This window comes from Alosa alosa, chromosome 9 (assembly GCF_017589495.1).
Source record: "Alosa alosa isolate M-15738 ecotype Scorff River chromosome 9, AALO_Geno_1.1, whole genome shotgun sequence".
Taxonomy (NCBI): Eukaryota; Metazoa; Chordata; class Actinopteri; order Clupeiformes; family Clupeidae; genus Alosa; species Alosa alosa.
Genome location: NC_063197.1, coordinates 33920082 through 33932859, shown reverse-complemented (window position 1 = coordinate 33932859; position 12778 = coordinate 33920082). Strand labels below are relative to the sequence as shown.

General features: G+C 47.5%; 1 protein-coding gene across 2 annotated transcripts in view; it reads left to right on the top strand.

Annotated features, from left to right (window-relative positions):
* The window catches only part of xpr1a (xenotropic and polytropic retrovirus receptor 1a), a 110193-nt gene that overhangs the window by 5075 nt on the left and 92340 nt on the right, over window positions 1-12778 (top strand). For both annotated transcript variants that reach the window (XM_048252527.1, XM_048252526.1), the window contains exon 2: window positions 3459-3510. In XM_048252527.1, the coding sequence (XP_048108484.1) occupies window positions 3459-3510 (52 nt within the window). The remainder of the gene's footprint in view (window positions 1-3458; window positions 3511-12778) is intronic.

Below are 12778 nucleotides of genomic sequence, written 5' to 3'. Positions count from 1 at the left end.
GGTGAGGATCTGATCCGATGATCAGATACGATACGTTTGTGGATCAGACAGGACCCTGCTGGTGCGGTTCTGTCATGTTTGGCCTGTTTAGACATCACTATATATATGCTTAGTTTAGACATCACCTTATGCTTAGCTTAGACATCACCTTATATATGCTTACAGTATGCTTTTGTCATTTATAATTGACACTAAGAATGTCTATTGGAAGAAAAAAATCATACAATAGTGATTCTTACAGATCCACCTGCACATACAGTAATTGCTGCAGATTAGCATCACATGCTCATTACATTGCATGCTAATTACATTACATGTTGGGACATGATTGCAAACCTTGTTCTCTGTACAAATCTGTGCCGTCAGGGTAGATGCATGCATCAGAGGCTGGTCATAAAATGCTGTGTTTTTGAGTGTGTGGATTGGAGTATATGTATGATTGGCCAGCGTTCTCACACTACACTACCCCCCACACCTCTCTTCCAACACCCGCCCCCCACACACACACACACTCTCCCAACCCCCACTGCGCTGGCATCTGTTGCCATGCTGGCTCCACTTGCCAACCAGAAATCAGCTGCATCCATAAACCCAACAACCCGAACACGTTCATAATAGAGATCTCCTCAGGAAAAAAAAACACAAATAGACACAAGCGTTTGCTTGAGTGACCAACCAACCAGTATTGCAAGCACTGATGGAAAGACATTAGCGTACCTTGTATGACGAGTTTTCGGTCGCTGTGTGTGTGTGTGGTGACATTTGGTGAGCGGGAAAGCTGTGTGTATTCACACATGCAGCTCATTTCCCATGCCTTGTGTGGCTCTAGCATAGAACATTTTATTGATTTTGTTTCATTTGTTCCATGCGTCAATAGTATGGCACACCCTCTGTGTGTGTGTGTGTGTGTGTGTGTGTGTGTGTGTATATGTAGGGTGTGTGTGTGTGTGTGTGTGGGAGAGAGAGAGAGAGAGAGAGAATGTGTGTGTGCGCATGTGTATGAATGTAGAATGTATGTGTGACAGTGTGTGTGTGTGTGTGTGTGTGTGTGCGTGTGTGTGTGTGTGCATATGTGTGTCTTTGAATCTGCTGGTCTTCCCTTGACCAGTGAAAGCTGATCTCTGAAATGAAGCTGTAGGCGCACTCCTTTCAATGACATCTCAGTGTGTGTGTGTGTGTGTGTGTGTGTGTGTGTGTGTGCGCATGCGTGTGTGTGTGTGTGTGTGTGCGCGTGTGTGTGTGTGTGTGTGTGTGTGTGCTGTTCTCTTAGGTGAAGCTGTAAGAGTCCCATGTTCGCCTGTCAGTGCCATATCAGTGTTACGCTCTCGTCACAGGCATTGTTGCTTCTCACTGTGTGTGTGTGTGTGTGTGTGTGTGTGTGTGTGTGTGTCTGTGTGTGTGTGTGTCTGTGTTTGTGTGTGTGTGTGTGTGATTCCTCATGTGTTGCTCCCATAGACAGCCATTTGCCTTATTCACCCATGGGCATGCTCCCCATCTGTCTGTTAGCATTACAGAGCTTTGCACATATCATGTCCCTAACAATTAGCAACTTTGGCAAATTTGGGATTTGCTCTGCAGGTCCGTCTGGCCAAGAGGCCACTGAAGTCCATTTCCAATGTCCCTAAAACACGGGCACGCAAATACAATCGCTAATCCGGCATGGACGTGCATTTCTTTGGAATTGAGTAAACAACTGCATTCAAAACCTTAGTTTACGAGATTGCAACACAAACAATTTGGTAAGCGTTTAATGCACCAATTTAAGTTTGATCTCACTGCTAGTTACTCCCCTGCTGGTAGTCGTTAGTCAATTAACCTTTTCCAGACCCACTCCCAATTACAATTGAGATCGTAGGTCTGCATGCTAACCAGGCTACCTAAGAGTAGCCTGTGTTGCAGATATAAGAGATATCGCAAATATATTTTTGAGGTTTTTGCGCTGCCAGTAGTTGGGGTTAGATTGGAAATATGTACTTTTAGCATAGAGCATAAGCATAGTTATTGTTCTTGGAAATATGTACTTTTAGCATGTAGAATACGCATAGTTATTGTTCTTGGAGAGTACGCATAGTTATGTTATTGGAGAATACGCATAGTTACTGTTATTGTTTTTGGAGAATATGCATAGGTATTGTTTTTGTAGAATACACATAGTAATTGTTTTTGGAGAATACGCATAGTTATACGCATAGTTATTGTTCGTGGAGAGTATGCATAGTTGTGTTCCCGGAGAATATGCATAGTTATTGTTCTTGGAGAATACGCATAGTTATTGTTTTTGGAGAATACGCATAGTTATTGTTTTTGGACATCAGCCCTTCAGCACATGCAGCATGAGACTGAGAACAGTACAATGCTAAATGACATATAGTACAATATATAATAAATGACATATAGTATATAATAAATTATATATATATATATATATATATATATATATAATAGATGACAGCTTTGACTCTGAATGTTGCATCTACATGCATTTGACCTTCAAGGTCAAAGTCATTGATTAAATGAACCCCGTGATCAGTGCCTAATGGGTTTAATGTGATTAGGATATCTTTAAATACAGTCTCATCATTTCCCAAGTTAATGCATTGATTTTGCAAAATTTCTTCAGCTATGAGGTTAATGCACAGAGGTGGGCTACACATGGAAATGCATTTCTATTTTCAATGTTCCTTTTGAATTTTTCGAATTCTATGATTAAAGCACAAATCTGATTCAGATACATGGGGATATTGAGCACTGTGGTTAATATGTGTTTTTTTATTTTTTATTTACATGAAACACTGTTCAGCGGGTTATACACAATGCAGCTAATACACAGGAAATTCCTGTAATCCAGTCACCATGATCTGTGAGAGATGCTTTGCTAAAAGCAAGTCTGTGTGTGTGTGTGTGTGTGTGTGTGTGTGTGTGTGTGTGTGTGTGTGTGTGTGTGTCTTTCTAAAAGCTCTCTGTAGTCCCCCCCCAAGATCAGTGTTTGACTTTCCAGCTGATGACGTTAGACCCGTGTGAGGAATGTGTTCTGCAGAGGCACTTTGGAAACTGATGCTATAATGACCACCCGACGCTGAATCACGGCTCACACACGCGCGTGTGTGTGTGTGTGTGTGTGTGTGTGTGTGTGTGTGTGTGTGTGTGTCTGTGTGTGTGTGTGTGTGTGTGTGTGTGTGTGTGTGTGTGTGTGTGTGTGTGTGTATGTGTATCTGTGTGTGTGTATCTGTATGTGTGTGTGTGTGTGTGTGTGTGTGTGTGTGTGTGTGTGTGTGTGTGTATGTATGTATGTGTGTGTGTGTGTGTGTGTGTGTGTGTGTGTGTGTGTGTGTATGTATGTATGTGTGTGTGTGTGTGTGTGTCTGTGTGTGTGTGTGTGTGTGTGTGTGTGTGTGTCTGTGTGTATCTGTGTGTGTATTTGTGTGATGTCATTCAACATTTTCTATTTCCTCTTGCAGGCCTTCAAAGAGATGCTGTATGCGGCCCAGGACCAGGCGCCCTCCATAGAAGGTAAGGAAACTCCCCCCTGGTCTCCCCATTCCAGTTGCCTCATCGCCACCAGCCCAGAATACACCCCCCCTCCACCCTAAATATAACCGGCCAGCGCCACAAATCAGGCAGAGCGGTCCGCACCCAGCGTCCACACACACACACACACACCCCCAGCTTCCAGCTTGCTGCTCACACGCCACACAAGCGGAAAGGCAGAGCAGAGTGGAACAGAGGGGGCATGAGACAAGGGCCTCGGCTAAAATTAATTAATAACGTCAGAGTTATGGAGGGTGTGTGTGTGTGTGTGTGTGTGTGTGTGTGTGTGTGTGTGTGTGTGTGTGTGTGTTGGGGGGTGCAGAGGAAAACATGCAAATGGTTTATCACCACACGCCACAGAGCAGGTAAACAGGGTGCTTGGGTTTCAGCAAGCTCACACACACACACACATGCACACATTGCATACCTACATGCATACGGTACACAGACACATAAATACATACACACTCACACACACACACACACACACATACACACACACACACTCACACAAAGGGCGGCTCTGGGACCCTCTTGCTGTCGTATGGAAGGAGAAGGCCATCATTAAGAAGTGTGCATATCCTGGTTATTAGTTTGTGGTCCAGACGCAGTTATAGGCTATTTGAAGTCTGATGCCTGTGTTCACTGCTGTAATTATAACACTCCTGTGCTGCTAATTTGAGTGCTAACACTAGGTGCTGATTGGGTCCATGTGTGTGTCTCCCTTTGACCTTGTGTCTAAAGTTGCCCCTCTTTTGAAATGAGAGGAGGGGGTGGCAGATAGCGTTCATGTCTGTGTGTGTGTGTGTGTGTGTGTGTGTGTGTGTGTGTGTGTGTGTGTGTGTGTGTGTGTGTGTGTGTTACTGAGCTGCAGATGTGTTCAGCTGCTGAAGGACAGACTGAAGAGATAGATGTGGAAAGAGAAGACAAGGGTAGATGTTTCAAACCATGAGAGAGAGAGAGAGAGAGAGGGAAAGAGAAGGAGAGAGAGGGAAAGAGGGAATGAAGATATATATTTCACACCATAAGAGTGACACAGTGTCTCTAAACAGGTAGAGAGAGAGACAGCATCTCTGAGTGAGAGTAGAGAGAGAGACAGCATCTCTGAGTGTGTAGAGAGAGAGACAGCATCTCTGAGTGAGAGTAGAGAGAGAGACAGCATCTCTGAGTGAGAGTAGAGAGAGAGACAGCATCTCTGAGTGTGTAGGGAGAGACAGCATCTCTGAGTGTGTAGGGAGAGAGACAGCATCTCTGAGTGAGTAGAGAGAGAGAGACAGCATCTCTGAGTGAGTAGAGAGAGACAGCATCTCTGAGTGTGTAGAGAGAGAGACAGCATCTCTGAGTGTGTAGGGAGAGGTGTTTGACATCTTAACGCAGGAGAAAGACCTGGGAAGGCTAGGTGTTCCATTGCCTGAGAGAAGGTGGAAATAAGGGCAGACGTTTCTGTTTAAGGTTTAGCACCGTGGGCGTCCTCTGCTCCAAGCAGCTTCCAGCAGGAGCGTCAGGTAGTGCTGTGTGATCTTCTGAATGCTCTGCTGAGTTGAAGACGGATTCCATGCTTATGTCTGGACTAAACTGGACTCCTCAGAGTGTTGAGGTTCAGGTTCTGAGGATAGTAAGCACTGGTCGTCCTTATCTGCTTTATGACCGGTCTCGTCCACGTGGTGCTAAATTATGGATCTGGTCGTGGTTCAGAACCTCAGGTGGCAGCACATGCTTTATGAAAGTTCTACAATTCATATTTCTAAATGATCAGCTCATCTGCCTTTTGTACATAACAAAAAGTTTTTAAGCTATATTTGAATGTTGGAAAAAAAAGCACAGACTGTACATATACATACAGTGCATACATGCATTTGCAAAGATGATGATCAGTTAGGTCCAAACAAATGAATGCAAAGCTTCATGTAATGAGCGGGAACATATTCTGAAAGCCCAGGCCTCATACACACCCCACAGTGTGAAGCCCAGGCCTCATACACACCCCACAGTGTGAAGCCCAGGCCTCATACACACCCCACAGTGTGGGCTGGAGTGGAGCGGTGATGGTGTAACGTGATTTGTGCCGGGCCGGCACATAGTGCTTACAGCAGCGTTTCTCCCCTGCGTCCATCACTAAGAGCATATTGTGCTCTGAAGTGCTGATTTGATTCAATATTCCCAGATGATGCTAATGAAAAGAATACAGACGCACAAGAACACACACACACACACACACACAGTCTTCTGATGCAAACTCGCATACTCACTCACACACATGTGTGTGCGCACACACACACACACATGCGTGCGCACACACACGTGCACACACACACACACACATGTGTGCGCACACACACACACATGCTGCCAGCCTCCTCTGAGCAGTATTCTGCAGGCACACTGGGCCTTTAGGGACGTAATTTACTGGCTCTTGCTCCTCCTGACCCTGTCAACTCAGTACGGAAAACTCGGCCCTTCAAAGACACTTTTTCACTGGCTCCTCTGTCAGTCTCGGGACTGCGAGGCTCAACCTATACACACACTCACACAATCACACACACACACACACACACACACACACACACACACACACACACACACACACACACACTCACACTCACACTCACACTCACACACACACACACACACACACTCACACAATCACACACACACACACACACACACACACACACACACACACACACACGCCATTGCTCTCTTACATTAATATGGATGAGCCTTTTGTTGGATCTGAGGGCATTGGAGATCTGTGGAACATCAATGTATAATTAACATGGAGTAGACGAAGTGGTCAGACTGTCATATTCCCAACATTCCCTCTTTGGAATACCGGGAATCCTGGCAGTGCCGGGATAATTAACGGTTCCTGGTAAAGCAAGCTGCCAACAGCAGCATCTCTGCTCTGGTACCCAGGGAACACACACACTGATGAGAATGTATATCTGCTCTGTGCTGTTATTATAGTGTGTGTGTGTGTGTGTGTGTGTGTGTGTGTGTGTGTGTGTGTGTGTGGTCCACAGCTTTACATGTGAGGGAGGAGGGACTGGTCAAACAGGCTGTAGGGCAAACACACAAACAAACAAACACACAAACAAACACACAAACACACTCTGCTCATTGTGTCGTGTGCTGATTTAGGTTTTTATCGTCTCACAGCTGAGATCAGATGCATTAGTGTAAATAAATCAGTCAAATTGAACCGACTTGCCCGCTCGAGTCAGGAGCGCTGATGGGTTGTGTGAACAGTGGTGTGTGTGTGTGTGTGTGTGTGTGTGTGTGTGTGTAAACGGAACCGACTCGCCTGCTCATTACTACAGGGTCAGGAACACTGATGGGTTGTGTGAACAGTGGTGTGATTGTGTGTGTGTGTGTGTGTGTGTGTGTGTGTGTATGTATTTTCCAAGTGGCAGTGCCAGTCTTGTGCCCCAGGTAAGTACCCACCAGCGCCTGCTGCCGTTTGTGCCAGGCGTATTTCATCTTCGGTCGTCCGCTAAGCCCTCCTCCCCTATGCTCAATGCGGCTGACCGCAGTTGTCGTTAAAAAAAACATTCTTTGTAGCTTTGCTGTTGCGGATTTACGGCCCAAGCGCTTTGTCTCCGTGCCCCAGTTGTAATTAAAAGAGCACTTGCGCCTCAGAAATACCAGTCTGGAGCGGAGTGGGGGAACAGCTGGCACGCTAGCGATGGGGGTGGTGGGGTGGGGGGTGGTGGAGACTCTGCCAGTCTGTCTGCCAAGAACAACGCACGTTTCATCAGCCCGAATTAGCCGCGTGGTTATTAGATGCTGAGCACCAGTAGGCGAGCGCACATGAACACGCTCCGCAGAGGAGGCGCACATGAACACGCTCTGCAGAGGAGGCGCACATGAACACGCTCTGCAGAGGAGACGCACATGAACACGCTCCGCAGAGGAGGCGCACATGAACACGCTCCGCAGAGGAGGCGCTGTTTATCCACCCGTGGAGGCGGCACAGGGGCCACATCAGGGGAAGGTCTGGGGTTCCACTCTGGGGGTTCAGCTCCTGGGGTTCCACTCTGGGGGTTCAGCTCTGGGGTTCAGCTCATGGGGTTCCACTTTGGGGGTTCAGCTCCTGGGGTTCCACTCTGGGGGTTCAGCTCTGGGGTTCAGCTCATGGGGTTCCACTTTGGGGGTTCAGCTCCTGGGGTTCCACTCTGGGGGTTCAGCTCTGGGGTTCAGCTCATGGGGTTCCACTTTGGGGGTTCAGCTCATGGGGTTCCACTTTGGGGGTTCAGCTCTGGGGGTTCAGCTCTGGGGTTCAGCTCTGGGGGTTCAGCTCTGGGGGTTCAGCTCTGGGGTTCAGGTCTGGGGGTTCAGCTCTGGGGTTCAGCTCTGGGGTTCAGGTCTGGGGGTTCAGGTCTGGGGTTCAGGTCTGGGGGTTCAGGTCTGGGGTTCAGGTCTGGGGGTTCAGGTCTGGGGTTCAGCTCTGGGGTTCAGCTCTGGGGTTCAGGTCTGGGCGTATCCTTATGGCCAGCTGGCTCTCTCGGGAGGGTGAGGAGCAGAGTGGGAACTTGGGCCAGGTTTGTCCCAAACAGTCTGAGACATCTGAGTTCCAAATTGTTATCTGGTCAGTTACCCAGCAGTAAATAGGCATGTGTTTTGGTATGTGCATATATGTATGTATGTATGTATGTATAGTACACTGTTATATTCAATATGTGGTACATGTATGCTGATGCTGTGTGTATTTATATACAGAATGCAATGTGCGTGCAGAATACGGCTGTATATATGTGTGTGTGTGTGTGTGTGTGTGTTTGTGTGTGTGTGTGTGTGTGCAAATCTTGGGATGGATGTGTTTGTGCCTCGGTCATTTGCTGCAGCAGGCCGCAGCTCTTATAGCAGACAACAGAGTGTACTGATCTCAAATGCCAGGCCGCTCTAAGATAATCCCACTGGAGGGTGTTATATTAAATCATAACAACACACCTGTTTATGATTCACAGATGCTGACAGACATTCACACACTGTTACTACAAATACTTTTTAATTATAATCCGAATGATTCTTTAAACGTTATAAAGATTATTTATTATAAACTATTAATATAAAAATGAACACACATCTACAAAATAAAATAACATTATAACACATTCATCATGAGCTGCCAATGGACCAATCAAAACAATCATATGAGACGGACACATCACAGTAGTGCTAGTGCAGTGTTTCTCAAAGTGTGGTCCGTAAGCTATCCCAAGTGGTCCGCAAGTTATCCCAAGTGGTCCGCAAGCTATCCCAAGTGGTCCGCAACCAGAATTAGTAAAATATAATATAGATGAGTTGTTTGCAATATTGAACCAACTTGTATGTAAATCCAAACAGTTCTGCAACACTGCCTATGTAATCATATGTCAGTTTAAATCATATGAATGCTCTGACACAATAAGCGGTGAGGAGGCCTATTGTGTCATATACTGCTGAAGTAGCTCTACGCTTTTTTTTTAGCTAGGTGGTCCGTGAGGTTTTTTTATTGGTTAAGTGGTCCTTGGTCTGAAAAAGTTTGAGAAACACTGTACTAGTGATACACACACACACACACAGCAGTGCTAGAGTGATATTTGCACATTGCTCTCATCTTAAAAACATCAGATTTGTATAACTGCTTTCCTATAGACAAACACAACTGCACCTCTGTCTCTCTGCTCCCTCTCCCTGTCTCCATCTATGTCTCAGAGTCGCCGTTAAATTCAGGTCTCTTACTGACTGGACATCTCGTTCAGGTCTCCTGCACTGACTGAATGTCTCGTTCAGGTCTCTTACTGACTGAATGTCTCGTTTAGGTCTCATACTGACTGAATGTCTTGTTCAGATCTCTTACTGACTGAATGTCTCGTTCAGGTCTCATACTGACTGAATGTCTCGTTCAGGTCTCTTACTGACTGAATGTCTCGTTCAGGTCTCTTACTGACTGAATGTCTCGTTCAGGTCTCCTACTGACTGGACGTCTCGTTCACGTCTCCTACTGACTGGACGTCTTGTTCAGATCTCTGTGTTTCTCAGTGCTGTCTGACTCTCTGACTGCGGTTTTCTGTGGTGTGTGGGTGGGATGTAGGGGTCTCAGAGAGACCATGTCTTATGCGGCTCAGACTCTGAAAACACACACTTCTCACTGCCGTGGGGCTTTCTGACCTGACAACACACACTTCTCAGTGCTGTCGGGCTTTCTGACCTGCATGCTCCTAGAGGCAGACAGCAGTATTCTCTCTGGGTTGAAGTGTGTGTGTGTGTGTGTGTGTGTATGTGTGTGTGTGTGTGTGTGTGTGTGTATTCTCTCTGGGATGGAGGTGTCACCTCATTTTTTAAGAGGCGTAAATATCTCCATCTCACCTGCGCTACTTACTCACTGCTGTTGAAGCAGACTGACTGAGACAGAGCAGAGAGGTGTGTGTGTGTGTGTGTGTGTGTGTGTGTGTGTGTGTGTGTCTGACTGTGAGCCTCACCCCTGAGGCTGGGCCAAGGCTTCCCAGGGGAGAGATGGAGCTGCCGGAGCTCAGGTGAGAGATGGAGCTGTTGGAGAACAACGGACTGCCCCACTGGCTACCTGAGTGGTGGACTGACTGCCCCACTGGCTATCTGGGTGGTGGACTGCCCGGTGGTGTGTCTGTCTGTCTTAGTGTCTCGGCTGATCAGGAAACGGCTCCTCTCCTCTAGGGAGTTGAGTTGGAGTTGTTGGACAGTGGTGGACTGGTGGACTGTCTGTTGGACTGCCCATCGGAGTGTGCCTGCCTGTGTGGTGGACTGTCTATTGGACTGTCCATCGGAGTGTGCCTGCCTGTGTGGTGGACTGTAACACGACCTGACAGCGGGCTCTTTCTGACCAGCTGGAGTGTCGGGATGTGCCAGTGTGTGCCATGTAAAAAGGTGTGCCGTGCCCGTGAGATGTGCTTTCAGTGAAGAGGCACTGTTGGCGAGCCAGCCAGAGATGCCAGCCTGGTAGTGAGGGATATGATGTTGGCACAGCGGGCATCAAGAATGGCCGTTCTGGTAAAGAGGGGTGCAGAATTAGTGAGGAAGGCACTGATGGCAGAGGACAGAAGAGTGGCACAGATAGTGATGCCAGTCTTGTGTTGACGGATGCAGAGCTCATGTGGTAGGCTTTGATACCAGCGATGCCAGTCTTGTGTTGACGGATGCAGAGCTCATGTGTAGGCTTTGATACCAGCGCTGGTTGATGCCGATGGCAGTGTTGTGTTGAGAGGTTTGATGTTGGCACGGCGGGTAGCGGTGGCACTCTTGCGTAGAGGGCCGCAGTGTTGGCATGTGGGGCAGAGCAGCTTGTAGCCTGCTGTGGGAGCAGCCAGTTCAATTAGCGTTCCTGCCTGCACTGATCAAAGAGTACTGAGCAGCAATGAGCAGCACTGATCAAAGAGCACTGAGCAGCACTGATCAAAGAGTACTGAGCAGCACTGAACAGCACTGAGCAGCACTGAGCAGCACTGAGCAGCACTTATCAAAGAGCACTGAGCAGCACTGATCAAAGAGCACTGAGCAGCACTGATCAGCACTGAGCAGCACTGAGCACACTATCAGTGTCTCTCCTTGTCCGCTCGATGGTGTTTTATGCCCCCAACGTCGTCTTCCAGGCAGCGCTGCCACCGCTGAAAGGCACCTAATCCTAAACCTAACCCTAACCCTAACCCTAACCTTAACCCATACCTAACCCTAGTGCCTTCCAGGCAGCGCTGCCTTGAAGAAAACGTTGGGGGCATAAAACTCTCTGTCCTTCTCTGTCCCTCTATCTGTCCCCCTCTCTCACTGTGTCGTGTTAAACATCCAAGGTAGATATTGATGTTTGCACAGTAATCCGCTTTATTAAAGAGGATAATGAATAACTATGTTATTCATAGTTGCTGTGGTGTTGGCTGTTCAGTACAGCCAACTGCTGTGGTGTTGGCTGTTCAGTACAGATGGTATTGAATTCATGAATATCGATTTGGCATCCATTTTGTAGCCTCACTGTTTGATTGACAGCTCAGCCTGTTTGCTGCAGGTATGGCATGCCGACTCCATGCCCCCTTACACACACACACACACACACACACCCAGCCCAGTGGCTGCCATGAAGGTGGAGTGGAGAGACCCCCATAGAGATGAGAGCCGGAGGAGGGGGCGCTCCATCAGAGCCTCCCCAGGGACCCCACCCCTTACTGGGGCCCAGCTGACAGCAGCCCCCCTCCCCCCTCCAGCCACAGTGAGCTCAATGGTTATTATGACTATGGTGTTTCACAAATGCTTTTGTCCAAAACAACTTACAAAATATATTTAATAAATTGAGTGTTGACAGCAGCCAAAAATACACAATACAACAAAATGTGCATAACAATATTGTGTTTAAACAGTAACAAAATGTGCATAACAATATTATGTTTAAACAGCAACAAAACGTGAATAACAATATTGTGTTTAAACAGCAACAATATGTGAATAACAATATTGTGTTTAAATAGTAACAAAATGTGAATAACAATATTGTGTTTAAACAGTAACAATATGTGAATAACAATATTGTGTTTAAACAGTAACACTGTCTGCATGTTTTCCATAGTTATCCCAGACAGCAGACAGTGTGCACAAACATGTTAAATAAATAAACACATGCAACATTTCCACTCAGATGGAGCACAGGAGCTGCTGGTCTAGTAGTGGTGCGTGTTGTTCCAAGAGAGAGAGGGGAACAATGGGAGTTGTAGTTTTCAGAGTGTGAGGGGAACTCTGTAAAGTTAATGAAGCGACCCAGTGACCGACTCTTGTGGAGCGATGCAGAGAGAGATGCAGTCAGAGAGGAGTCTGGAAACAGGACAGCTCACCTCTGCACTCGGAGAGGCTGAGAGGAGCAGAGAAGAGGAGCAGAGAAACACCTCTCTGAGACTGGAGGAGGTGTGCAGTAGGCCCTCTGGAGGAGGTGTGGAGTAGGCCCTCTGGAGGAGGTGTGGAGTAGGCCCTCTGGAGGAGGTGTGCAGTAGGCCCTCTGGAGGAGGTGTGGAGGAGGTGTGCAGTAGGCCCTCTGGAGGAGGTGTGGAGTAGGCCCTCTGGAGGAGGTGTGGAGGAGGTGTGCAGTAGGCCCTCTGGAGGAGGTGTGGAGTAGGCCCTCTGGAGGAGGTGTGCAGTAGGCCCTCTGGAGGAGGTGTGGAGTAGGCCCTCTGGAGGAGGTGTGCAGTAGGCCCTCTGGAGGAGGTGTGGAGTAGGCCCTCTGGAGCAGCTACAGGAGACCGCAGCACTGATGTAT